Below are 26,355 nucleotides of genomic sequence, written 5' to 3'. Positions count from 1 at the left end.
TATATTATGTTTGGGTTAAGGATCTAGAGGGATGGGTCATCAAGAAACCCGATCCCAAGTATTACAAGTAGCGCCCATACTCTTTAAGAGTTAGTTTTATCATCGCTGTAATCGGTGGATGACTGGGTTTCTGCTGTGTACATATGGTTATGTGTATCATCGTAATGTAACCTATTTATCTTGCAGGTTCGAGACTGACGGATGGTGCAACAAATTGTTCCAGTGAGAACATGGAAATTCCACCCTGGGGAGAGTGTAACATGGTTAGTCAAATCCACCTGTCTCTTCCCCCTGTCATTATAAGTCCTTAGTAGTCTAGGGTGTGACAGGTCACCATGTGGGCTTTTGAACCACCCCCCCCCCCCCATGCTCCTCTCTGAGTGACAGAAGTGTGGTGGTGACTCATGGCCTGTGTATAGCCTATCACAGTTGTGCACAAAGTGGGGGCACGAGACTCGCTGCCAGGGGCGCGAGGTTTACAGAGGCCTCGCGTGTGATTCCAGAAGGCATTTAAATTAATGCCGGGGGAGCTGCAGGGCCTCTGTAAACCTTACTTACCTTGATTCAGACGCTCCTGGTGACGCATCACCATGACAACGCGGCGTCAAGCGACGCCGCGGCGTCATGTGACGTTACGTTGCCATGCCAATGTGACGTCATGACGGCAGGACGTCTGAATCAAGGTAAAGGGGGGGGGGGGGGGGCATGAGGAAAGGCGGAAAGCCAGCAGGGTGCACAGTGAAAAAATATTGCACTCCCCTGACCTATCAGGTATAGGTACAGACCTTGAGCCCCCCCCCCCTTCTGGTTCCTCATAGAGGCAGTGCCAAATTTAGGGAGTCTGTTCTCCTCCTTCCTTAGGAGAGGGAGTGGGAGCTTCTCCTCCTGGCTGGGTGTGAGAAAGGCCATTCAGCCCTCATGGCTGACTGGGCCTGTAAGATCTGATACCCCAGACTCATGAGCAAGCACCATCCAGAGGCCTGGATCCTCTGAGCCCTTGCATCCACGGTATGAGAAGTGACTGCAATAAACCATCTCTTTTATATACTCCTGCTTGGATATCAGTCTTTGGGCAGGGAGGATGGAGTGTGTTTTAGTGGAGACTGTCTCCAGAAGACTCTGGACCACAACAACTGGAGGCGCTGACACCATGAAGAACTACCAAAAGCCTTTTCCTGGTCTCCCTACCAACGCAGACATTTCAGCTCTCCTGACCCTCACAGGTATGCCACACCACAACAGCTAGTAGCCACAACACGTATCTCCTAGAGGGTCGGGTACATGACCTACATTAGGATGACATTTGAACAAAGGTCAATTTGAGCAAATGTCACTTGTAAAAACCAAAGTGGTGAATATGCGTGTGTATGAATTACCGCCATATCTGCAGGGAAGTTTCATTTTGGCGACTAATTTGCACATCTCTAGTAACATGGAAAGTACCTACAGTAATAATGGGAGCCACTGCACTTGCTTATTCTTTAGTACTTGTGTTGAACTTTTTGCCTTCTGCGGGGAATCAAGTTAGATTCTGCTTGTGCGGTGCTACGGACTAAAAGGAAGGTACTGTAGTAATTGTTCCTATTTCATCCTTAAATATGCTAAGCTTGTGCATGGTCCCATGACTGTGAAAATGATTTCCAGTTCACACAATAATGTCTCCAATTGTTTGAATACATGGGGTTTAACCAGCACAGGCTCAAAATGAAAAGATTACTAAGGCCGTTTCTATACGGCGTGTGCGTGCTACGCTGTGCGCGCGCGGCAGTTTTAGTTGGCTGAGGTTAGCCAGCCATTCTATAATGGTGCCGCGCGCAGGGAAAATGGAACCGGCCGACAGGGGGGAAGATGAGAAAAAGAAAGAATTTGCGCTGCTACCGCTGCTGAAAATGTAAGTGCATGTGTGTGTATGTATATGTGTGTATGTATGTACAATGTGAATAAAAAAAATTATTAAAGGATTCATTTATTTATTTATTTACGTGAGACACACATAGCTGTATTATCACTGTTAAGCACTCATCTACGCTGTTATCAGTTTTTCCCCCCATTGTTTTGGATTTTTAATTGTTTCAAAGTCCAGTGATGTCCCAGGATCTGAGTTTGTTCGTCATTTTGAGTTAGGTTTGAAGGTGTAAGCATTTCACCACCAACTTACCTATTGTTATGGACAGTGGGTTTATAATAACATATATAATACATCTTGCTTTTGTTAGCGGCTTGTTAGGGGTTCGTTGTGTCTCACCGAGGAGAGAATGTTGTAGTGATTTCAGTGTTTGAAATTGTTCCTGTAACGCTATGAATAAGAAGGCTGAGGGAGTTATCCTCAACACAGACTGATGCTTTTACAGTATGTAAACATTTAACCTGACCTTCTCTAACTATCTTTTTCTTTAACAGGATATCTACGTTATCTCCATGGCAATAATAAGGGACAGATCGTTTGCACCTATATTGTTTACTGCCATATTCCTCTTGAGTTTCATGTGGTACCGGCACATATTCCAGGTAAAAAATACGTCTTAACTAGGCCCAAACTTTTATTGGAGGAAATATACTGAGCAAGTTATTGAATCAAGCTGTTTTACGGCTATTTCCCGTTCCTATGCGCTAACGTGCAATTGTAGGGGTTGTTATATAGAACTGTAGGAGGAATGAAAGGAGCAGTTATAAAGAGCAATACTAGTTAGGGAGCAGTTAATTGGAGCAAAATAAGGAGTTATAGGGAGCAGTTATTTTGAGGTAATAGGAGGAGCTATAGGGAGCGGTTATATGGGGTAATAGGGGGAGTTATAGAGTGGTTATATGGAACAATAGGTGGAGTTATTGGGAGAGGTTATATTGGGTAATAGGAGTTATAGGGAGCAGTTATTCTGGGTAATAGGAGTTATAGGGAGAGGTTATATCTGGCAATAGGAGGAGGTATAGGGGGCGGTTATATGGGGTAATAGGAGGATGTATAGGGAGCAGTTATATGGGGTAATAGGAGGAGTTATAGAGAGCGGTTATATGGGGTAATAGGAGGAGTTATAGGGAGGCGTTGTGGAGCCATTATATGGGGTAATATGAGGAGTTGGAGGGAGCGGTTATATGGGGTAATAAGATGTGTTATAGGGAGGGGTCATATGGGATAATAGGAGGATTTATAAAAAGCGGTTATATGAAGCAATAGGAGGAGTTATATAGAGCAGTTATATGAATTCATGAGATAATTTCTAGGGGAGGTAATGTGGGACAATGGGAGTTATCAATAGTGATTATATGGAGCAACATGAAGAGTTAAAAGGAGCAATTATAAGGAGCAGTTAGTTATGTGGAGCAAAGAGTTAGGGATGAGTCATATGGAGAAATCAGGAAAAGATATTGGGTGCAGTTGTATGGAGATATAGGAGGAGTTAGGTAGGTATTATTACAGGGGTGTATGAACTGTATTATAATGGAATGTATTACATTTTTTTACTTAAGACAAAATTGGGATTCAGTTTGTAAGAAGCTATCAGCAGAAAAGACAACTCTGTTTTAATAAGTGATGTTAGATGTGTCTTATAATACCAACAACAAAGGGATTAAATGTGGTTCAAATAGCTCAAATCATGATCAAACATGATCAAGATCTTCATTTAATTAATGTCTCTGTCTAAAAATTGCAGGATTCTCTTAGACCGATGTTTCAAAACTGTTCTGAGCCAGTCAGAGAAGAGAAGGAAGAGAAGATCGCTCAAGTTGCCTCGAGTGAACTTCAAATTAAAATAAACAAGATCTTCAACAAGATTCAGAAGCTCATCCCTAAAGCCCCTTTCACACAATTTAATAAGACCACAAGTGGGAGAAACAGTAAATCTTCTATAGCAAATCCCAGAGCAAAATATTGTGTTGGGGAGGACTTTGTGGTGCAACTTGATATGTATGATTATATAGGGAACAGGAAGACTTATGGAGGAGACTTCATTAGGCCACGGATCTTCTCACCAGATCTATCAGCTGCTTCGTCTGGAAGGGTGGAAGACTTCAACAATGGAACCTATTATATCCACTTCCATTTATATTGGGAGGGCAAAGTCAAGAGCTCTATTTTGCTTTTTCACCCCAGTGAAGGCGTCTCGGCTCTCTGGAGAGCTAGACATGCCAGCCTTGGGGTTATTGGCTTTCAAGGCAAGTTTATAAGCCTTGGTCAAGAAGCCATCACTACATGTGGCTTCAGACTTGACACAACAGACAAGGAGGTCTGTGAGTATATAGATGCGGATAATGAGGAAGCCTTCTACTGCATCAAACCTCCCAATCTACCATGTGACTGTTTGCATGATATGAGGGGTGTAGACCTACAGGTCTCATATCTCAGCAACGAGGAAAAACAACTCTTTCAAAGGTATCATTTCCAGTCTGATTCCTTCATGTTACATGTATGTGAAGCACCTATCAATGCAGCCTGATTAAGAAGCAGATTGTTGTAGCTGTGGTTTCATCTCCATTACAATTGCTGCTCTTGCCTTCTTGAATATTGTTATTAGTATCTATGGAGAATTTGTTTTACTAACGACTCACAGCTACAAACCAGTGCAATAAAAAGCATCAACTGTATCAAAGTAAAGGAATCCCAATGAAAGGAAATAGTTTATCCTCTGATAAATTTGGGCCATACAACCCCCCATGTGTGATACTGAGCCCTGAGGAATGGCTTGAAATGGCAACCACAGACACCAACTATTGTACAAGCAGAAGTGTCAATAACTGTGTCCAGGACACCTCCCTTTCCTGCACCAACACCCATATGTCAGCATTATTAAAGCGCATGTCTGAATAAATGAAACCACATGTAGCATAGGAGAGAGAGGTCCGCTATTCAATGTGATGTAAAGCCGTTTTCCCATCATTGAGAAGATTTTAGTCTCATTCATTTGAATCCTGCTTGGGCAAAGTAATGTTGACCTGGAGATCAGAGAGAGAAGTAAAGATGTTAGGAGAACACTGAGCTAGTGTGCAGAACCTTTGCATGGCCTTTGTTTAAATAGTATTGCTTAGTAGAAACCATAGATACTGTATATACTGCAGGGGGGGGGAAAGATTGTAGTGTATTACTTTTTAAAGCAGCAGTCCAAGCTGCCAGTTTTTTTTCCCCTTTAATACATTTTTTCCCCCATAAAATTCAACCAGTGATAAGTAATTAGCTTAGTTGTTGATCGATTCATTCTCCTGTGATCGATCGGTGAAGATTCGGCTCAAGGGTGTACTGTCCGTGCAGGAGAAGAGAACCAAAGATGCAACGTTCTGTGGGGAAGACCATCTGACCAGGCAGTCACTAGATAAAATTGGTGCACCGCTAGAAAGAGTGTGTGTGTGTGACAGAGCCTGTTTCAGAAGAGTAAGGGGGAGGTGACTTTATAAATGGTTGCTATAGAAACAAAAAATGCTTGTTACATTATAATACAATAAAAATGTCTTTCAGAGTGGTTTAAAAAAATGCTACAAGTATTTTCTCATAGTACAGAACTGATTTATTTAAAAAAAAACACATGTAGGATATTGCTTGGTCTGCAGCTTTAACAAACTATTTTTCATAAATGAACCACTGAGACCTTTCTCCCTGGCTCTCAGAAGTCCACCTGGCAGTGAAGAGATTAATGCCTTTGCAAGAAGGGATTGAAATATCTGACATACAGTATGACATCACAGATATTTTATGACATCACATTCTTCTCCCACACCAGCAATGTTTTCTAAGGGGGTTCGCTCTTTTGGCCCTTCCCTGTAGGGTACTGCATGTACTGCATACATTCGGCAAGTGATTATTGTTGTTATTTACTGTATTTATTGCAATCATAAACTTGCATGTATATATTGCTTTGTTTAAAAAAAAAGAAATAACAATTATTTTGCAAATTATTTTTTAAAGGTCCAACATTGGTATTGACATCCCCAAAAATTTCGACTTCATAGATGTGATAAAATGTAACAGTGAGTACAAATTTTCTGTCTCTCATTACATGTTTGTATTATTAATATTTTTTTGCCATTTCTGTGATGGGATGTTGACCTATTTGGCAGCAATGGGGTTAATGAGTTTATTTTAGGTTTATTATTTTTAGGCAGTAATTAATAGGGATGTGAGAATAGATGATGTCAGAAAGGTATAAAGACAAATTTCTTGCGAAATTGAGAAAATGTGGCCAAGTATTTTCACAAACATTGGGGCTGTTCTTGTGCAAGACCCAATTACAATTTAGAAACATTGCAGGAAAAAAATGTGAATTACACCCATAGTTGCATTTAAAAGACAAATGGAGAATGTGCCCGCTTTGTCCTAGCACATCAACAAATAGCTTCATCCTGATGCTTCATTTCAATATTAATTTGAATTACTATTTTCAGGGGACTTTCATGGGAGAGCCAAGACAACTTTAAATATCTCTAATAATTATGTTTTTAAATAATAAGACACTGTCAGAGTTATATTGGAGTTCAGTTCGCTGTATTAGCCCTGGATAAGGGCAGGTTTGTTGCAGGTTCTAGTATAGCAACATAAAAGGTAATCATTCTTGGGTTTGAGACCAAGCTCCCTCTTTAGTTTTACACCTGAAGAGACCTCTGTGGCACTGAAAACTCATGTACAAACTACATCCTGGCGCAATGAAATTAAATCAAGAATTACACATAGCTAGGGGTCATGAAGGTGGGATGGGGGCAAGTGGGAGTTTGGCAAGCACCCTCCATATTGCTGTGGTAAGTAGAACTATATTTATTTAGTGTATTTATGCTGGTTACTGTTGTGTTTAATAATGGGCAAATAATCTATTATCCATATCTGGATAATAGTTATTTTGCCCATTACTGTACTGTATGGGTTTGGTGGTGAGAGGGGGGTGGTATTGATTTATTTAAATGTAGTCCAAGAAAAAAGGGGGAGAACCCCCAGGTGGTGCTCTAAATGCGCAAGGTATAAATGAAGTACTGAGAAAAAATGCCTGGGTGAGCCGGTATAAAAGATAAAGCGTTATATGAGTGTCCCGTGGGTAATGCCGATGGTGTGTGTGGGCCTGAATCACCCCCACCTCACCTGAGTAGAGCCGGGAAAAAGTTCCAACCACGCTGATGGTACCCCCCCCCCTCCGAGATGACAGATGTTGTGAAAACCTCCTCAATCGAACGTATGGCAACCCGGTATGTGTGGACCAAGCGCCTCCACGGCGGGAAACGCTTCAGAGTTTTTTAAATTAGTGAGTTTGTCCTTTTTGGCTCATATGCCCAATAAAAAATCTTTATTTTTGCCCCAGCCCTTTTTGATTTCCTTTTGTTGGCAGTGCTCTACTTTTCCTCCACGTTTATTTAAATGTAGACCCATGTTTTATTTGTTGACATACAGGGTTGGTACCTTAGGTCTGAGGGGACCTATGGAGACCACCTGAGGACGCCCACGGGTACCACTTGCGGACCCACGGGGGACACCTGCGGGGAAGAAATGGGGGCCCCACAGCTGTGTCCACCCGCAGGGACCACCCGAGGGACCCAGAACCCCAGACCCCCCTTTGGAACCACCCCCAGACCCCTGTGGGAACCACACGAGGGCCCCCAGACACCGGTGATGATGACCCAGGGACACCCGAGGGACCACGCGAGGACCCCATTGGGGCCCACGGTGAACCACGGGTACTACCTGGAGGACCACGGCGCCTAGTGGGGACCACCCCGAGGCCCCCAGACACCCGTGGGCACACCCAGGGTGCACTGTTGTGCCTGCGGACACTTGTCGGGCCCACCGGGGACTACCATAGGCTGGGGTATGAATCCTGTATGTTAAAAAATAAATCATGGTTTTACAGTATGGGGGGGCACTGGGGGGTTGTGTATAGGTGTTTATTAAATACTAGCTGAGAGACCCGGCGTTGCCCGGGATGTAATGTTCCCGTTCCTCTCTCTCCTCCCCCCTCTCTCTGTTTGTCCCCCATTCACATCAATCCAGTCCCCCCCCTCCCTCCCTCCTTTACAGCTTCATGTAGCGTGTGTGCGTCAGTCACTGTGTGTTTGCTCGCGCGTCAGTGAGTCTGAGGCAGAAACACAAACACACACAGACTGACTGACGCACACACAGTCAGTGTGTGCCTCAGTCAGTGTGTGCGTGCGTCAGTCAGGCTTTGTGTGCTCGTCAGTCAGTGTGTGCGTGCGTGCGGCAGTCAGTCAGTGTGTGCGCGCGGGGCGTCAAAGGCAGGGGGGGGCGTCAAAGGCAGGGGGGGCGTCAAAGGGAGGGGGGGGCGTCAAAGGGAGGGGGGGGGGGCGTCAAAGGGAGGGGGGGGGCGTCAAAGGGAGGGGGGGGCGTCAAAGGGAGGGGGGGGGCGTCAAAGGGAGGGGGGGGGCGTCAAAGGGAGGGGGGGGCGCCTCAAAGGCATGGATTCCTCCCCCTGCATGAGGGGGGACGCAGTGGACAGGAGGGGGGACGCAGTGGACAGGAGGGGGGGGCAGTGGACAGGAGGGGGGGGCAGTGGACAGGAGGGGGGGGCAGTGGACAGGAGGGGGGGCAGTGGACAGGAGGGGGGGGCAGTGGACAGGAGGGGGGGGCAGTGGACAGGAGGGGGGGGCAGTGGACAGGAGGGGGGGGCAGTGGACAGGAGGGGGGGGCAGTGGATAGGAGGGGGGGGCAGTGGATAGGAGGGGGGGGCAGTGGACAGGAGGGGGGGGCAGTGGACAGGAGGGGGGGGCAGTGGACAGTGACACACACACACACACACACACACACACACACACACACACACACACACATACACATACACATACACATACACATACACACACACACACACACACACACACCTCAGTTGATGCGCCCTTTCTCAGTTCCGTTTGGCGCCGGAGGTGGGGAGCGACACCTACCTGTACTTCCAGGCGCCGCCACCGTCTGACTCGGCGCCGCGAGGGAGGAAGGGGGTCCGCCATCTTACGCGCCGCGTGGCAGCTGCGGGAAGCGAGGTGATTTGGAGCGGGGAGCGGGGAGAGGTGATTTGGAGCGGGGAAAGGTGATTTGGAGCGGGGAGAGGTGATTTGGAGCGGGGAGAGGTGATTTGGAGCGGTGAGGGGGGAGAGGTGATGCCGCTGGGGAGGGGGAAAGGTGATTTGGAGCGGGGAGGGGGAGAGGTGATGCCGCTGGGGAGGGGGAAGAGGTGATGCCGCTGGGGAGGGGGAAGAGGTGATTTGGAGCGGGGAGAGGTGATTTGGAGCGGGGAGAGGTGATTTGGAGCGGGGAGAGGTGATTTGGAGCGGGGAGAGAGGTGATGCCGCTGGGGAGGGGAGAGAGGTGATTTGGAGCGGGGAGAGAGGTGATTTGGAGCGGGGAGAGAGGTGATTTGGAGCGGGGAGAGAGGTGATTTGGAGCGGGGAGAGAGGTGATTTGGAGCGGGGAGAGAGGTGTGTGTGTGTGTGTGTGTGTGTGTGTGTGTGTGTGTGTGTGTGTGTGTGTGTGTGTGTGTGTGTGTGTGTGTGTGTGTGTGTGTGTGTGTGTGTGTGTGTGTGTTTTATTTATTTTTTTAGACCTTTGGCCCGTCACTCCGCCTCAGGCCAATGAGAGGTGTGGGGGGCGGGCCAAGGGGGTGGTGTGAGTGTGTGAGGCCAATGAGAGGTGTGCGGGGGCGGGCGGGCCAAGGGACCAATGAGAGGGACACCGGACATCCAGACAGGCAGGCAAACATACAGTGCTTTCACTAATATAGTATATAAGATTGCAATGTTTATTGGGGCCTACGAGGTAGGTATTGGGGATGTTGTGTGTTTATTTTTTTTATTGTGGGTGGCGGGTGTGGGTGAAGGGGGTATTAGCCCCAAGGATGGGCATTTAGGTTTTGTGGGTGGATAGTGGGAGGCGTTAACCCCTTCAGTACCAAAGTGGTATTAACCACTAAGGTAATGAAGGGATTAAGTCCACCAGCAACCCCCCCGCAAGGTCTAATTCCCACTAAGGGCCAAATAACCCCTTCACAATAAGCCTGGCACGGGTGGTTAACTCCTTCATTGCCTTAGCGGTTAGCCGCTAAGGTAATGAAGTGGCTGCAAATGCATTTTTCCTGCATCGGATTCATGCCGGAGGTCTCTGGTGCTGGTATTAATGGGTATCAGCTCTGGAGACCCCCGGCATCAATCGAGGCAGGAAAAATGCCAAAAAAATTCTAAGTCGCGTCTCGCCGCCTTATCGACGCTTCTCCCCACCAACTTGACAACTTTTCCTGGTGTTTGGATTTAGGGAGAAAATCGCCATTCTAGGGCCGCGATAGGCGTCGATAACCTATTCGTAACTACTAGAATCGCGCGTGTTTATGAACATTCAGAAAAGCATCGATAAGTAGCTTAACACCGCTCAGTCGGCGATTTGGTTTTGTTCAAAAGTTTTTTTGGCGATTCAGGCATTTATCGCCCACTTATCGACTCTTACTGAATCGGAGTAGGCATTTTGGCTGATTAGTGGTCGATAAGTGGCTTATGAACGCTTACTGCATGAGGCCCTAAGAGTGATGACTGCTGGAACAATGTAAATTTTTCTATCACAACAAAAGTTTTTTACGGCCATTAGTCCAGCTATTTATGCCGGCTTTTGCAGTGCCTTTTTCTCTACCTGCTTATACTCTCTCTCGGCTGGAGCACGCATTGATCAGAATCATCAAAGGCTACATCGCGACGCAAAAGACACGGACACAGGCACTCTGGGAATGTTAGTTCATATATATTTTCTCCTCCGTATATTCATGGCCAGTGTGTGGCAGCGGGATTCATTTGGGGCATTTGTAGCAGCAAAGTTTGGATTAGCCGGCATCGCGGGTTCACAGCTGTGGGTTTCTTGCTGCCGGTTTCTTATCGCCTTCCCCAGGTCCTCTTTTTCCTTTACTGTGACATTGTCCACACATTGATTGGCCGGATTTCAGCATCTTCCGTGCAATGGTTGTACACCTCCTGGAGCATCGCATCTAAATTATTGCCTGTTATTAACTTCATACTATACATATACTGTAATAGTATCTAGAGCACTGGCACAGGGATAACTTCCCATATTCCACTATAAAAGAAACAAGTCTAAACCAATGTGGCTAAATAAACAGGTAAGGGAGGAAATGGAAAAGAAGATGCAGGCGTTTAGATTCTTTAAGTCAGATGGGACAGAGGCATTGTATCAGAAATATAAGGAATGTAACAAAAGATGCAAAAGGGCAATCAAATTAGCAAAAATGGATAATGAGAAAAGGATTGCAATAGAAAGTAAGGTCAACCCTAAAAATTCTTGAAGTACCTTAATAACAAAAAAATGAGAAAAGAAAATATAGGACACTTTCAGTGTGAGATGGGTAGGCAGATTATTGGAGATAAGGAAAAGGCAGAAGTATTAAACAAATTATTTGCCTCTGTGCTTACCAGGGAAGAATCAATGTCAATTGTAGTGCCGCAGGAGGAAGCCACAACCTCCATATTAATGAACAATTGGTTAACTGAGGCAGAAGTTCACAGGCGACTTGATAAAATGAAAGATGGCATACATCCAAGAGTTTTTAGTTACAGACCTGTAAGCCTAACATCAATATTGGGGAAACTATTTGGAATAGTAATATGGAATAATATTCAGGAATACCTAATGGAAAACAAAATTATTAGTAATAGTCAGCATGGATTTATGAAGGATGCCAAACTAACCTTTTTTGTTTCTTTGAGGAGGTAAGTAGGAATTTAGACCAGGGTAATGAGGTTGATGTGGTCTACTTAGATTTTGCAAAGGCTTTTGATACGGTTCCACACAATTGGTTGGTGTACAAAATAAAGCAAATTGGACTCAGTAATAATATATGCATTTGGAATGAAAACTGGTTGAAGGACAGACAACAGAGGGTTGTTGTAAATGGAACTTTTTCAGGTTGGGCTAAAGTCGTGAGTGGAGTACCTCAGGCATCGGTACTGGGACCCCTGCTTTTAAACTTGTTGATTAATGATCTTGAGGTTGGCATTGAGAGCAATGTCTTTATCTTTGCTGATGACACAAAATTGTGAAAGGTGTAATTTCTCTCCAGAAGTACTTGGATAGACAGGAAACTTGGGAAGGTAAATGGCAGATGAGGTTTAATGCAGATAAATGTACAGTAAGGTTATGCATCTGAGAAACAAGAATAAACAAGTCATTTACTAATTAAATGGGGATAAATTAGGAGTATCCTTGATGGAGAAGGAATTGTACTGTATTTATGTCTTTATTTATATAGCGCCATTAATGTACAAAGCGCTTTACAGTAGTAATACACATAGTAATCAAATAAATAACAGATAATATAAATAACAGATCATGGGAATAAGTGCTTCAGACATAAAAGTAACATTAAGGAAGAGGAGTCCCTGCCCCGAGGAGCGTACAATCTAATTGGTAGGTAGGGAGAACGTACAGAGACAGGAGGAGGGAGTTCTGGTAAGTGCGTCTGCAGGGGGCCAAGCTTTATGTATCATGTGTTCAGAATGTTCACAGTGCTATTCGTATGCTTCTTTAAGAAAGTGTGTCTTTAGGTTTTAGCTTTAAAAGTGAGGAGAAGAATGGAGTGTGAGATGCGGGATTTGATTGGAAGCCAGGAGAGGGATTTCAGGAGGGGAGATGCTGAGACAGATCTAGGAAAAAGTAGAGTGATTCTGGCAGCAGCATTTAGGATAGATTGTAGGGGAGACAGGTGAGAGGCAGGAAGGCCGGACAGCAGGAGGTTACAGTAATCAAGACGGGAGAGAATGAGGGCCTGAGTCAGAATTTTAGCAGTCGAGTAACAGAGGAAAGGGCGTATCTTTGTTATATTGCGGAGGAGAAAGCGACAAGTTTTAGAAATGTTTTGAATGTGAGGGGCGAATGTGAGAGAGGAGTCGAGTGTGACCCCTAGGTAGCGTGGTTGGGCTACTGGGTGAATGATCGTAGTTCCAACAGTAATGTGGAAAGAGGTAGTAGGGCCAGGTTTGGGAGGAAGTATGAGGAGCTCTGTTTTAGCCATGTTGAGTTTAAGGCGACAGAGGGCCATCCAGGATGATATAGCAGAGAGACATTCAGAAACTTTGGTCTGTCTAGCAGGTGTAAGGTCGGGTGTTGAAAAGTATATTTGTGTGTCGGCAGCATAGAGGTGATATTTAAACCCAAATGATGTTATTAGGTCACCTAGAGAGAGTGTGTACAGAGAAAAGAGAAGAGGTCCCAGGACAGAGCCCTGGGGTACCCCCACAGAGAGATCAATAGAGGAGGAGGAGGTGTTAGCAGAAGAGACACTGAAAGTACGATGGGAGAGGTAGGATGAGATCCAGGATAGAGCTTTGTTCCGAATACCAAGAGTATAGAGAATGTGAAGGAGAAGAGGGGGATCCACAGTATCAAATGCTGCAGAGAGGTCGAGTAATATGAGCAGAGTGTAATGACCTCTGTCTTTGGCAGCATGGAGGTCGGCAGTTATTTTAGTGAGGGCTGTTTCCGTGGAGTGAGCAGTGTGGAAGCCAGATTGTAGAGGGTCTAGGAGAGAATAGGTGTTGAGAAAATGGAGCAAGCGAGAGAATACAAGACGTTCAAGGAGTTTAGAGGCAAAAGGCAGGAGGGAGACAGGTCGATAGTTAGAAAGACAGGTTTGGTCAAGCTTGCTGTTTTTGAGTAATGGTATGACTGTTGCATGTTTGAAGGAGGATGGAAAGGTTCCAGAGCAGAGGGAGGAGTTAAAAATGTGTGTGAGCGTAGGGATTATAGTAGGGGCAAGAGGTTTTAGGAGATGGGAGGGAATGGGGTCAAGAGGGCAAGTGGTAGAGGGAGAAGAGGCGATCAACAGCGACACATCCTCTTCTGAGACAGTGGAAAAAGAGTCAAGGAAGGCAGGAGGAGAGTTAGGAAGAGGTGTAGGATGGGAAGAAGAAACAGAGGGGATGTTCTGACGTATGGATTCCACCTTTTCCTTAAAATAGTCAGCAAAGTCCTGAGCAGAGATGGAGGAAGGAGAGGCAGCTGAGGGTGGTTTGAGTAGAGTATAAAAGACAGAGAACAGTCGGCGTGGGTTAGATTTGTGCATGTGTATTAGTGCAGAAAAGTAGGCTTGTTTAGCTTGCGAGAGGGCAGAGTTGAAACAGGATAGCATAAATTTGTAGTGAAGGAAGTCTGCGAGAGTGTGAGACTTCCTCCAGAGGCGTTCAGAGGAACGAGTGGAGGAACGCAGCATGCGTGTGTGGGAATTTAGCCAGGGTCTAGGGCTAGAAGGGCGAGTGCGGCAGAGAGAAAGTGGGGCATGTAGATCAAGAGAGGAGGACAAGACAGAGTTGTAGTTCCTGACCAGGTTGTCAGGGTCTGTAGCAAAGCTGAGAGAGGAGAGGGAGGAGCATAAAGTGGACTCAAAGTCAGGTAAGTGAATAGAGCGCAGGTTTCTGCAGAACCGGGGTGTAGATGGAGGTGGAGAAGGGGAGAAGCGAGATAGAGAGAATGAGATGAGATGATGGTCAGAGAGAGGAAAAGGGGAAATGGAGAAATCGGAGAGAGAGAAGTTCTTAGTGAAAACCAGGTCTAAGTAGTGGCCATCCTTGTGGGTGCTGGCTGCAGTCCACTATTGAAGGCCAAAAGAAGAGGTTAGAGAAAGAAAGCGGGAAGCCCAAGGGAGAGAGGGGTCATCAATGTGGCAATTGAAGTCCCCAAGGAGAAGAACAGGGGAGTCTGAGGAGAGGAAGAAAGAGAGCCAGGATTCAAAGTGAGAGAGAAAGGCAGAAGTGGGATGAGTAGATATAGGTGGGCGATAGATGACGGCCACATGAACAGGGAGAGGAGAGAAAATCTGGACAGTGTGAGCCTCAAAGGAGGGAAAAGCAAGAGAGGGAGGAATAGGAAGGCTTCGGTAACGACAGAGAGAGGAGAGCAGGAGCCCCACGCCTCCACCCCTGCCATCAGTGCGCGGAGTGTGGGAGAAGGAAAGGCCACCATAGGAGAGGGCAGCTTCCAGAGCAGAGTCAGACTGAGTGAGCCAGGTCTCAGTTATAGCAAATAGGAGCAGAGAGTGAGAGAGAAAGAAGTCATGCACAGAGAGGAACTTGTTAGAAAGGGAGCGAGCATTCCAAAGGGCACAGGAGAAAGGGAGAAAGGAGGGAGGGTGGCAGGGGATGGGTATGAGGTTGGAGGGGTTGACACCAGAAGGAGTAGAGGTTGCAGTTGGCAGGCGAGCATTTTATCAGATTGGCTCTGCTTTTCATCCATGGCGGAAATAGTAGCATTTGCAGTATCTAGCTCAGTCTTGAGATCGTCCAATACTGTCCCAGATTCAGAGTACATTGCGAGCACCGTCATCTGTAACTCAGCATTTTCTGCTCTCTCAAGTTTCAATTGTTCTCGAAGTAGATCACAGTCACGCCTGGCAATTTTCAGGGCGTCTTCAGGGTGGTCAAGGGGTCGTCAATCACTGGTTCCGGCTCCGCTTCCCTGGGATGGTTGGTTGAGGGTTCCTCACTGTTGGCACTGGACAGACACTTCTTTGGGGTACACGACTTCTGCCTTGTGCCCTCTGGATATTCGGTTATCCGCGGTACGAATTCTCCATTTTCTCTAGGCTGCAGGGCAACTCGGCCCCCCTTTTCCTCCACAGGATCTGCGGACGTGTCTGTTCCTTCCACGGTAAGTGAAGAACCGCTTTTCTTTTTCTTTTTCCGCCTTTTTGTTTTGGATGACTCCGTCCCATCAGGAATACTGGGGTCTCCTTTATTTGAAATTTTAGCAGCGTCACTGGATCCAGCCCGCTTTTCTTGCAACTGTAATAGCTGACGGAAATTTTCGGTGATCTCCTGCTGATCATATTCGTCATCAAAGGGAGCAGTCTTTTCTGTTCGTGCCGAGTTCAGGCACCCCCACCATTCTTTGGGTATTTTGTGGGTGTGACTCGGTTCGGGTTCCCCGTAAGAGATGTCTTCCTCTTTATTGGACTGGAAGGGCCACTCTTCTGTGGGGTAGGGTTCATTACAGGAACGCTGCATCTTGTGCTCCATTTTTAGGCTATCAGGTGTACTTTTCTTCCTGACCTCAGGAGGCGCTATTGCAGCTGTTGCCACTGTATTTGCTAGAACCCCCAATTGTGGTAGCCCTACAGGTGGGCATATTTTGCGTGTAGAGGTCGTAGCTCTCACAGGCATCTCTATAGAATTTTTCTTTCTTGGATAAGTTTTACAATATCAGCAGTACTGTGCATGCATTTTCTCTCATCAGGTGTACAAGAAGTGCAGTTGCTAGGTAAAAAAGTCTATTTGCTTTACACCATTTACTTGCTAGGTAAATCTCTCCTTAGGTATGCTGAATGTATAGTTGCTATGTAAAAACTTCTGTTTGCTTTACACCATTTACTTGCTAGGTGCAATCCCTCCGCTTCAGCAACAGAATTTGGTTTTCTGCTTGAGTTCAGTAATTTTCAGTCTCATCTTTGGGTATTATGGCATTCACACTTCACACTTTGGGTGTCTGTTTTGCTCCCAAGATATATATAGGCAGACTTTTTTTTTTACTTGCAGAAAAAAACATTCTTTGCAGTGGAATATTTCTTTCACTCTCGGCAGGGTAACTCAACACTCAGCAAATGGCTTTGAAATACCTTTTACACAGTTCAGCAATCCCTTTTTCCCCTATAGGGCAATTTTACACTCAGCATTTGTTTGCTAAAAATTCCCCTGCTTCAGCACAGTCTTGTATCAATTTTCACACTTTTATGCATATACTCCATTCACAGCTGGTAGCCCTATGCGGTGTGGCAACCTTTATTTGCAAAATCAGTACCACTCGTGGGTCACCATCTGTATTCACTGCTTCAGCGAAACTTTTGAAAACAACAAACACCTATCCCTTTTTGAACCCTGACTATGGCTGGAAGGCAAAACCCCTATTTCAATGACCATATTACACTTTGTGATAGGCAAATAAGGTTTAGCTACTTCAGCAGTTTCTCTCCTCTTGGGACTGGGGAAAAGAGTCTGTGGTTTTGTAAGTTTCAGTGCAGTGTAAGTTTCAGTGGTGTGTATCACTTTAACTCTGGTCTCTGCTGCATGAGATTTTTTATTTTTTTAAGTTTCTCAGACTGTTTGTAGGCAAAAAGCATTAAAAAAAATTCACATAAAAAATCTCCGGTCCTTTTTAACTTCAAAGACACCTCTCGTCCCACTTCGGACACCATATGTAGACGGACGTTCACAGAGGTATGCAAGAGAGACTGATTATTGTGAAATTAAAGAAGGCTTTTAATTGCGCCTGTTTCCTCAACATCAGGAAACCATCCAAACAAGGGGTAAACAAAGCTTCTATTCATTTGGGAGTATTTCTAGTGAAACACTATGCAGTTCACAACTCCCCTAGATAAGCATGTCTCCCAGCCCCAAAACATATAGCATGAAATAAGCAGATATACGAAGTCTCTTAAGAATGAAAGTCTTATCTGTTCCTTGGAGGGAAAATCTTCTCTGTTCCTGGTTCAGCTCCCTTCCCTCGGGGTGTGTCAGCATTCAGGTTTAGAAGTTTTCCCTGTGTCTTGAAAGCAGCTATGCTGTGTCTTTTTTCAACCTCATCTACTATGTAACTTTACAAAATAATCAGGTTTTCCATTGATTGCTGAGGCAAAATCCCTATATTTAATTGTGTGGCTGTGGACAAAAGATTTATTCTCTATTTCAGAACATCAAACAAAATTAGGTTTTTCATTTCCGAACAGTTGTGTGCATCAGTTAGTTTTGTCATATGTAAAGAAGCTTCATGTACCCTTATGTGCTTTTATCATACACACAAGGCGTCACAACCATCTTGTACTGTATGTGCCTCCTGTACTTCTAGGTGTGCAGACACTTTGCTAAGGTTTGTAAAACAAGCTCATATAAAGGGTCCACGTGATGTGAGAACCTTCTCAGCAAAGTTTCACATACTGTAGGAGATCCCATTTTTTTATACCTTATAGTTGGCTCATTAGATAAATGCACCCATAGCTACATTAAGTGGATGTTATGGGAAATGTATATTTATCACATGCAGTCTGTATTCAGGAAATTCATATACTTGTGTTTTTCTGACTAATGATGGCTTCCAAATTATACCGCAAAGAAAATACAGAGAAAATACAATAATGTAACTATGCTTTAAAAACTATCCTTACACCAAAAGACAATAGATAAAGAATGTAAGCCCCCTCCCACCCTCACCCCACTCTCCCCCCCCCCCCCCCCCCCGCCCCCAAAAAAAGCTTTTTTTTACCATGGAAATGTTAAAAGTAACAACAATTATATTAAATTGCTTATACTGTTTTTTAAAAAGATGTTAATCAGATCCATTTAACCCATGCCACTGCCCTTAGTTCACTTTTGCCCCATTAAACAGGTAGCTGGGGTCCTGCTGACATAGACTCATTGTTCGTCATGATACTGTACATTTTAACATTTATAGTATACTGTAAAGAGTTTTTCAAACCTCACAGGTCTCTTCCACCAGTGCCCTGACAATGAATATACTGTCTATTAGCGTTGCAAGAATCAGATAAACAAAAGGCAAAGAACAACAGAACTTTTTAACGAATGGAGGAACACTGGTATTTTGCTTGCGCATTAATAGTAATATTTCGATACATATATTTGTCCTCCAGAAACTGAAAGCAGCGCAAAACCAAAATGCAAGACGGGAATGAGTTCCCCTTTCCCGAGTGGATATTTCTTGAATAATGTCTGGAACCCAGTTTTCTGCAACATGACCCTCTACCAAACCGGCGAAGACTTCACCAAGTGTCTCCAGGGGAAGAAACTGTTCCTCATCGGGGACTCTACGCTGCGTCAGTACATCATGCACTTTACTGAAGGCATCAAAAGTAGGTTTGATATTCCACATGATGCACGATGGTCTAGGCCAGGAGTGGCCAACACCAGTCTTCAAGGGCCACCAAGAGGTCAGGTTTTAAGGATACCCCTGCTTCAGCACAGGTGGCCCAATGATTGATAATTATTAACCCTTTTGGGCTAGTGGCTAAGTCCTGGGATCTGGCACTCACAGGGTACCAATTATGTAGAGCAGGGAGAGGTGGTCAACACCAGTTCTCAAGGGCCACCAAGAGGTCAGGTTTTATGGAAACCCGCTGCTTCAGCACAGGTGGCTCAATCAGTGGCTCAGTTAATTGAGCCACCTGTGCTGAAGCAGGGATATCCCTAATACCTGGCCTGTTGGGAGCCCTTGAGGACTGCAGCTGATTACTCCTGGTTTAGGCTTCTACCTGGCTAAATTATATTAAACAAATAAAGGAAAAGAAGCTAAAGGGCCATGTTTACTAAACAGGGCTACTCAATACCTTCTCTGCCGAAAGACATGATGGGGGTCTATTTCTAATGTCCCCTGGCTGCAAACGTTGGGCAAAACTAGTGCTATATATATATATACCTGTATATATCAAATAAAAAGATCACTTGTGGGCACATTCACATGTCTTAGGCAGGTCTGCAACCCTGCCTTTCACCATTATCTCCAGCATACAGTAGCGACATACTTTATCGCACTAAATGCCGGCGGCATGCCGGGATCTACCCCAGCTGCCGCCAGTAATAACCGCGCGCCGCCGCGTTTCCCACATGCACACCCCCTCCACCTCGCGCGCAATTTACTCTCCTTCCGGACCCCGAGCCTGGCTTCTGCTCTGCCCCTCTGCTTCCCCGCAACCCCGCTTACCTTAATTTCATCTCCAGGGGTGTCGGGGAAGCCTGCGGAAGCCGGGGAAGACGGGGAAGCCGGGCGCGCGTGTGACTGTGACGTCACAGTGCGCCGCCACGCGCCGCGGCTACCCGCTTCCCAGCCGCATACAGCCAGCGGCTTTTGCTCGAATAAGAGCTGCCGCTGCTGTACAGTGCTTCCACTGCAGCAAGGGATTCTGGGAAATTACATACAAATGTGCACACAATGTGTCACATTTTGTCTAAAAAACTATTGTTACATGGAGCCCATATAAGCTAATGTTTGCTGTTAAGACAGCTTTAAAGCACAGCATGGAATCAGATGCAAAGCCAGAGAAACCATTCGCAGACATGTTTGAACCATTAATGGGTATCATCAGTATGAAGTTGGTTGTACTGCTGGCTTTGCAATTTTCAAGGCTGTAGGGTTTACCATCACGTTTTAAGTTATGGTGGGTGAAAAAGGCAGCAAGAAACCTCCACCGTATTGCATATAGCAAATAAAAAGATCACTTGTGAGCACATTCACATGTCTTAGGCAGGTCTGCAACCCTGCTTTTCACCATTATCCCCAGCATACAGTGCTCCCACTAAAATAAATAAAAACAATCCCAATGAAAGTAATAGGGGTTTTTCCTTTGATAAATCTGGTGCAATTCACAGACTTTGCCCCAGCTCTGCAGCCGGGAGACATTAGTAAATAACCCCCAACAGCTCCATTATATTTACTGTGTTCTTATTCCGTAAGATCCCTTCCATGCTGGAAGACCCCTTACAGCATGTTCACTTCATGGCCCTCAAGGCAGCCTGTCCCTAGTCAGGAAGCAGGTAAGGCGCCGCCAAGGGTTGTTAGGTCTCAGGGGGTGGCAAGAGGGAGAGAGTATCAGCACTGCTGCTCCTTTTTCTTAATACACGTAGGGGACCCCTTCTTCCTGAGATACTTATCTCCTTAGTGGGCGCTGGTATCTCAGCTCACATGGGCCAATAGGAAGCCGCCTATGATGTTATGGCTTCCTATTGGCCGATGTGATGGGACAGCTAAACCTGTGCAGAAGATATCGGCATGCCTTAAGTGGGTAAATGTCTCAGGAAGCAGGGGGTCCCCGGAGTCGAAAGGGTTCAGCTCCGGAGACCCCCTGCTTCCTACCTAATGCTTGCCTAAGGGCAGCACATAAACTAGGGACTGACCTGCCTAAAGGGCGATATTTACTCAGCGGTGCTGTAAGCTGTTTTATGGACTAGAGAACTGCTTGGTAATTACTGTATGTCCAAATCTTGCCATAAACAAATCCTCTGGGAGTAGTTGGGTGGGTGTGCAAGCTGATTTGAAGCCTGTTATGCAGGATGCTGTCAGTACTAAGAGGGTTATTAATGATGAAATGGGATTTTTTTGGTTAGTGGATTTACGCTGATCTTTTCCTTTTTGTTTTTTTGATACCAGATTAGTTATTTAGCTTTGATTCTGCTCTGTTCTCAACAGGGAAAGTCGTTTTCACGTTGTAATTTCTCTCTAACACTTTTACTTGTTTTCCATCAGTAATTAAATACTTTGCCTACCATTGGAGCGGATTTGCCTACTGGGAGAAGACGCTTCTGGCTTTAAACATGGAGAAAGATATTTATGTTTCCTATAAGAGACACGGATTCCCTCTAGAAAGTTTCATGTTCTACTACTTCAAAGAGGACAAGTACACAAGTGATCAAATCGACCTACAAGGTGGAGGAAAGGACACCATAGTTGCTATCACCATGGGACAACACTTCAGGCAGTTCCCTCTTCACCTGTACATCAGAAGAGCCATCAACATCCGCAGAGCCATAGAACGCCTTTTCCTGAGGAGCCCAGACACCAAAGTCATCATCAAAACAGAAAACACCAGGGATACAAACACGGCGGTGGAAAGGATCGGGGACTTCCATGGGTACACCCAGTATCTGGTGCTGAGGGAAGTTTTCCAGGGAATCGACGTTGGATTTGTGGACGCCTGGGACATGAGCATTGCTTCAGCTACAGAAAATGTTCATCCTCCAGGGAAAACATTGGAGAGCATAATGAGCATGACTTTCACCTACGCTTGTTAATAGTAATAATAATAATAATATTAATGTTTCACTGCTCTACAGTGTTTTAACTTGTTCACTTTGCATAAGGACTCGGGGGAGATAATTTTTATTGTCTTTCTTACAAATGAAAGTAATTAGTTTGTACTACCCTTGTATCTCAAGGGGCTTTTGTTTTTCGGTGGGACGGGGGTATTGAACCGGGGGATTTTCACGGTTCCGGAGGGATTATATTATTTGAAAAGAGGGCTGCTGCTTACATCTAAGATTATAAAATAACCCCAGTTTCATGTTGGCCAGTCAATTACTAACATTTGATCTCATAGGTTATCCTTAAAAACTGGCTCCCTGCTACTGTCACATCAGAGGTGAATATCTTCTCCTGATCCTGAGTTGAGCACAACCTTAGTAATAATGGAGCACTTCATCAAAGTTTCAGTGTGGTTGTTCCATTATTAACAAAGGCTGTGCTAACATCTTATTTATATTTTGCACCATCCGGACTAATTCGACTGACCGGTTACTAGTCTAATGTACTATATGAGATGTGTGTATGTGTATATATATAAATATATATATAATCAAAAATAAATAGACGATACCGTTCTGTGGCTAACGAAATGCTTTTATTTGTGCGAGCTTTCGAGATACACTGATCTCTTCTTCCGGCGATGTTACAATGAATGAAGCAAGCAAAGGGTATACTTAAAAACAGTGTCTCTTGGAATGTTATTTGTGCTTGTCTCCCCCCCCCCCCCCCCCCTGTGTGGATGTGATTTATGGCTAGAGGTGTAAAATGGTTCCTGAAAGTTATTGATGTAAGAGTGTGTGTGTGTATCTATGTGAATATAAATGAATGGTGTGGGTAGGTGTGGAAATGTGAGAGATGTAGCAAAACTAAAAGTGTGTGTAGATACTATGTGGTCCCTGTTGTTGTATAGGGATGGAAAAACAAGGAGTATTAGTATGTGTAAGAGACAGCTGTGTGTGCATACATATAGCATAGTATGTACAGACATGGCCTTTAGCGCTCATGGGAAGAGAGTTCACTTGTGTCAGTAATGACTCATAAAATTCCGATCTCTGTTTAGGCCACCGCTAAGTGTCCCGAACAGTTGCATAAATTTGTATTCATGCAAACGTTTCTCTTTCTGTGTTTTAAGATTACCTTTGAGTATGGCAACCACACAGTTAGGTCTGGAAATAATTGGACACTGAAACAATTTTCATCATTTTGGCTCTGTACGTCACCACAATGGATTGGAAATGAACCGAGATGCAATAGAAGTGCAGACTTTCAGCTTTAATTCAAGAGGTTGAACAAAAATATCATATGAAACATTTAGGAATTGCAACCATTTTCATACACAGTCCCCTTATTTCAGGGGCTCAAATGTAATTGGACAAATTAACAAAATCATAAATAAAATGTTCATTTTTAATACTTTGTCGAGAATCCTTGGCAGGCAATGACTGCTTGATGTCTGGAGCGCATGGACATTACCAATGCTGGGTTTCCTCCTTTGTGATGCTTTGCCAGGCCTCTACTGAGCTGTCTTCAGTTGTTGTTTGTTCGTGGGTCTTTCTGCCTTAAGTTTTGTCTTCAGCAAGTGAAATGCATGCTCGATCGGGTTGAGATCAGGTGATTGACTCGGCCATTGCAGAATATTCCACTTCTTTGCCTTAAAAAACTCCTGGATGGCTTTCGCAGTATGTTTTGGGTCATTGTCCATCTGTAAAGTGAAGCACCGTCTAATCAACTTCGCTGTATTTGACTGAATCAGAGCAGACAATATATCCCTATACACTTCAGAATTCATCCGGCTGCTTCTGTCTTCTGTCACATCATCAATAAACACTAGTGACCCAGTGCCATTGTAAGCCATGCATGCCCATGCCATCACATTGCCTCATTGATCACACTGCCCCACCATGTTTTACAGATGATGTGGTACTGTATGCTTCGGATCATGAGCCGTTTCAATCCTTCTCCATACTTTTTTCTTCCCATCATTCTGGTACAGGTTGATCTTAGTTTCATCTGTCCAAAAAATGCTGTTCCAGAACTGGGCTGCTTTTTTTAGATATTATTTGCCAAAGTCTAATCTGGCCTTTGTATTCTTGAGGTTTATGAATGGTTTGCACCTTGTGGTGAACCCCCTGTATTTTCTCTCGTGAAGTCTTCTCTTTATGGTAGACTTGGATAATGATATGCCTACCTCCTGGAGAGTGTTCTTCACTTGGCTGGATGTTGTGAAGGGTTTTTTCTTTACCATGGAAAGTATCCTACGATCATCCACCACTATTGTCTTCCGTGGACATTCAGGCCTTTTTGTGTTGCAGAGCTCACCAGTGCGTTCTTTTTTTCTCAGAATGTACCAAACTGTTCATTTGGCCACTGCTAGTGTTCCTGCTATATCTCTGATGGATTTTCTTCTTTTTTTTTGCAGCCTAAGGATGCCCTGTTTCACTTGCATTGAGAGCTCCTTTGACCGCATGTTGCAGGTTCATAGCAACAGCTTCCAAATGTGAAGGCCACACCTGGAATCAACTCCAGACCTTTTACCTGCTTAATCGATGATGAAATATTGAAGGAATAGCTCACACCTGTCCATTAAACAGCCTTTGAGTCAATTGTCCAATTACTTTTGGTCCCTTGAAAAAGAGGGGGCTACATATTAAAGAGATGTAATTCTTAAACCCTTCCTCCTTTCGCCTTTCACCATTATCACCCAGCACACAGCACTTCCACTGCAGCAAGGGATTCTGGGAAATGACATGCAAATGAGCACACAGTGCCACCTTTTGCTTCAAAACTATTTTTAACATGGTTCCTTATAGGCTTAAGGTTGCTGCATGGTCACAGCTTTGAGCAAAGCCAGGGTTAAGATGCATAGCCAGTAAACCCACCCATAGACAGCCGTTTCGACCTTAATGAGTCTCATCAGTGTGGGGTTGGTTATACTGGCTATGCAAAAATGAAGCAATGAGGATGGGTTTTACCATACTTAGTTAAGTTATGGTGGGTAAAACAAGTGACAAAAACCCTCCACAGCAAAGCATATAGCAAATGGAAATATTAATTTATGCTAATTTGCATGTCTTAGACAGGTCTGCAACCCCGCCTTTCCCCATTATCGCCCAGCAATTTACATATATATATATATATATATATATATATATATATATAATGACAGAGAGAGAGAATGAGAGAGAGAGAGAGAGAGAGAGAATGAGAGAGAGAGAGAGTGAATGTGAGAGAGAGAGAGAGAATGAGAGAGAGAGAGAATGAGAGAGAGAATGAGAGAGAGAGAATGAGAGAGAGGGAATGGGAGAATGAGAGAGAGGGAATGAGAGAATGAGAGAGAATGAGAGAGAGAGAGAGAATGAGAGAGAGAGAGAGAGAGAGAGAATGAGAGAGAGAGAGAATGAGAGAGAGAGAGAATGAGAGAGAGTGAATGAGAGAGAGGGAGAATGAGAGAGAGAGAGAGAGAGAGAGAGAGAGAGAGAGAGAGAGAATGAGAGAGAGAGAGAGAGAATGAGAGAGAGAGAGAGAATGAGAGAGAGAGAGAGAATGAGAGAGAGAGAGAATGAGAGAGAGTGAATGAGAGAGAGTGAATGAGAGAGAGAGAGAATGTGAGAGAGAGAATGAGAGAATGAGAGAGAATCCCACTAAGTAGCACTCAAGTGTAACAGAAAAATCAAACAAAAAATATATATGAGGTAGTGCAGAATAATTTTAATCGAACACATCTAATATAAAACACGCAATAATAAAAAACATGGATCAATAACCGGAATCACCCCATAAAAAATAAACTCCAAGGATTAAGAGATAAAGTACTCAAGATAGCAACTGACTGGAAAATCTCACTATATTAAAGATAATATGGGGTACAAAGTACTTGTTTTTTATTACAATATAGCATGAGTCATGCCCTTAGATCTGATTTTCGCGCTGTTTCCTCTCTCTGTTCCTACATGGAGCTGGGACACATGTTTTGCCGATTTGGATCCACGTCGAATCGGCCGGTTCCTTTGGTCCTCGGATTTCCACATAGTCTCAAAAATGGCGATACGCTTTTTGCAGATTTTTTTTTTTAACTCCGACAATCCACGCGCAGAATATATATATATATACACACACACATATACATACACAAGAACTACCGCATGCACACAATAGTATAACAAAACCTGGAATCAACTCCAGACCTTTTACCTGCTTAATCGATGATGAAATATTGAAGGAATAGCTCACACCTGTCCATTAAACAGCCTTTGAGTCAATTGTCCAATTACTTTTGGTCCCTTGAAAAAGAGGGGGCTACATATTAAAGAGATGTAATTCTTAAACCCTTCCTCCAATTTGGATGTGAATATCCTCAAATTAAAGCTGATAGACTGCACTTTAAGCCCATATTCATTATTTAACTGTAATTTGAATTTATTTTGGTACACAGCCGAAATAACAAAACTTGAATCAGTGTCCAATTATGTCTGGACCTAACTGTATATGTATATATATATATATATGTATGTATGTATGTATGTATGTATGTATGTATATATATCAAATGGAAATATTACTGTATGCTCATTTGCATGTCTTAGACAGGTCTGCAA

General features: G+C 44.4%; 1 protein-coding gene across 1 annotated transcript in view; it reads left to right on the top strand.

The window, feature by feature from the left end:
* Nucleotides 1-22,335, top strand: part of LOC142496961 (NXPE family member 4-like) — a 29,976-nt gene extending 7,641 nt beyond the window's left edge. Inside the window, exons 2-6 of the mRNA XM_075604092.1 lie at nt 2,401-2,508; nt 3,651-4,369; nt 5,894-5,955; nt 18,600-18,818; nt 21,206-22,335. Coding sequence (XP_075460207.1) covers nt 2,419-2,508; nt 3,651-4,369; nt 5,894-5,955; nt 18,600-18,818; nt 21,206-21,750 — 1,635 coding nt within the window. The 5' untranslated portion in view covers nt 2,401-2,418 and the 3' untranslated portion in view covers nt 21,751-22,335. The remainder of the gene's footprint in view (nt 1-2,400; nt 2,509-3,650; nt 4,370-5,893; nt 5,956-18,599; nt 18,819-21,205) is intronic.
* Nucleotides 22,336-26,355: the final 4,020 nt, after the last annotated feature.

The sequence above is a fragment of the Ascaphus truei genome, chromosome 6 (assembly GCF_040206685.1).
Source record: "Ascaphus truei isolate aAscTru1 chromosome 6, aAscTru1.hap1, whole genome shotgun sequence".
Lineage (NCBI taxonomy): Eukaryota > Metazoa > Chordata > Amphibia > Anura > Ascaphidae > Ascaphus > Ascaphus truei.
The sequence above is the reverse complement of the archived record's forward strand: the minus strand, read 5'-3'. Positions and strand labels throughout refer to the sequence as shown.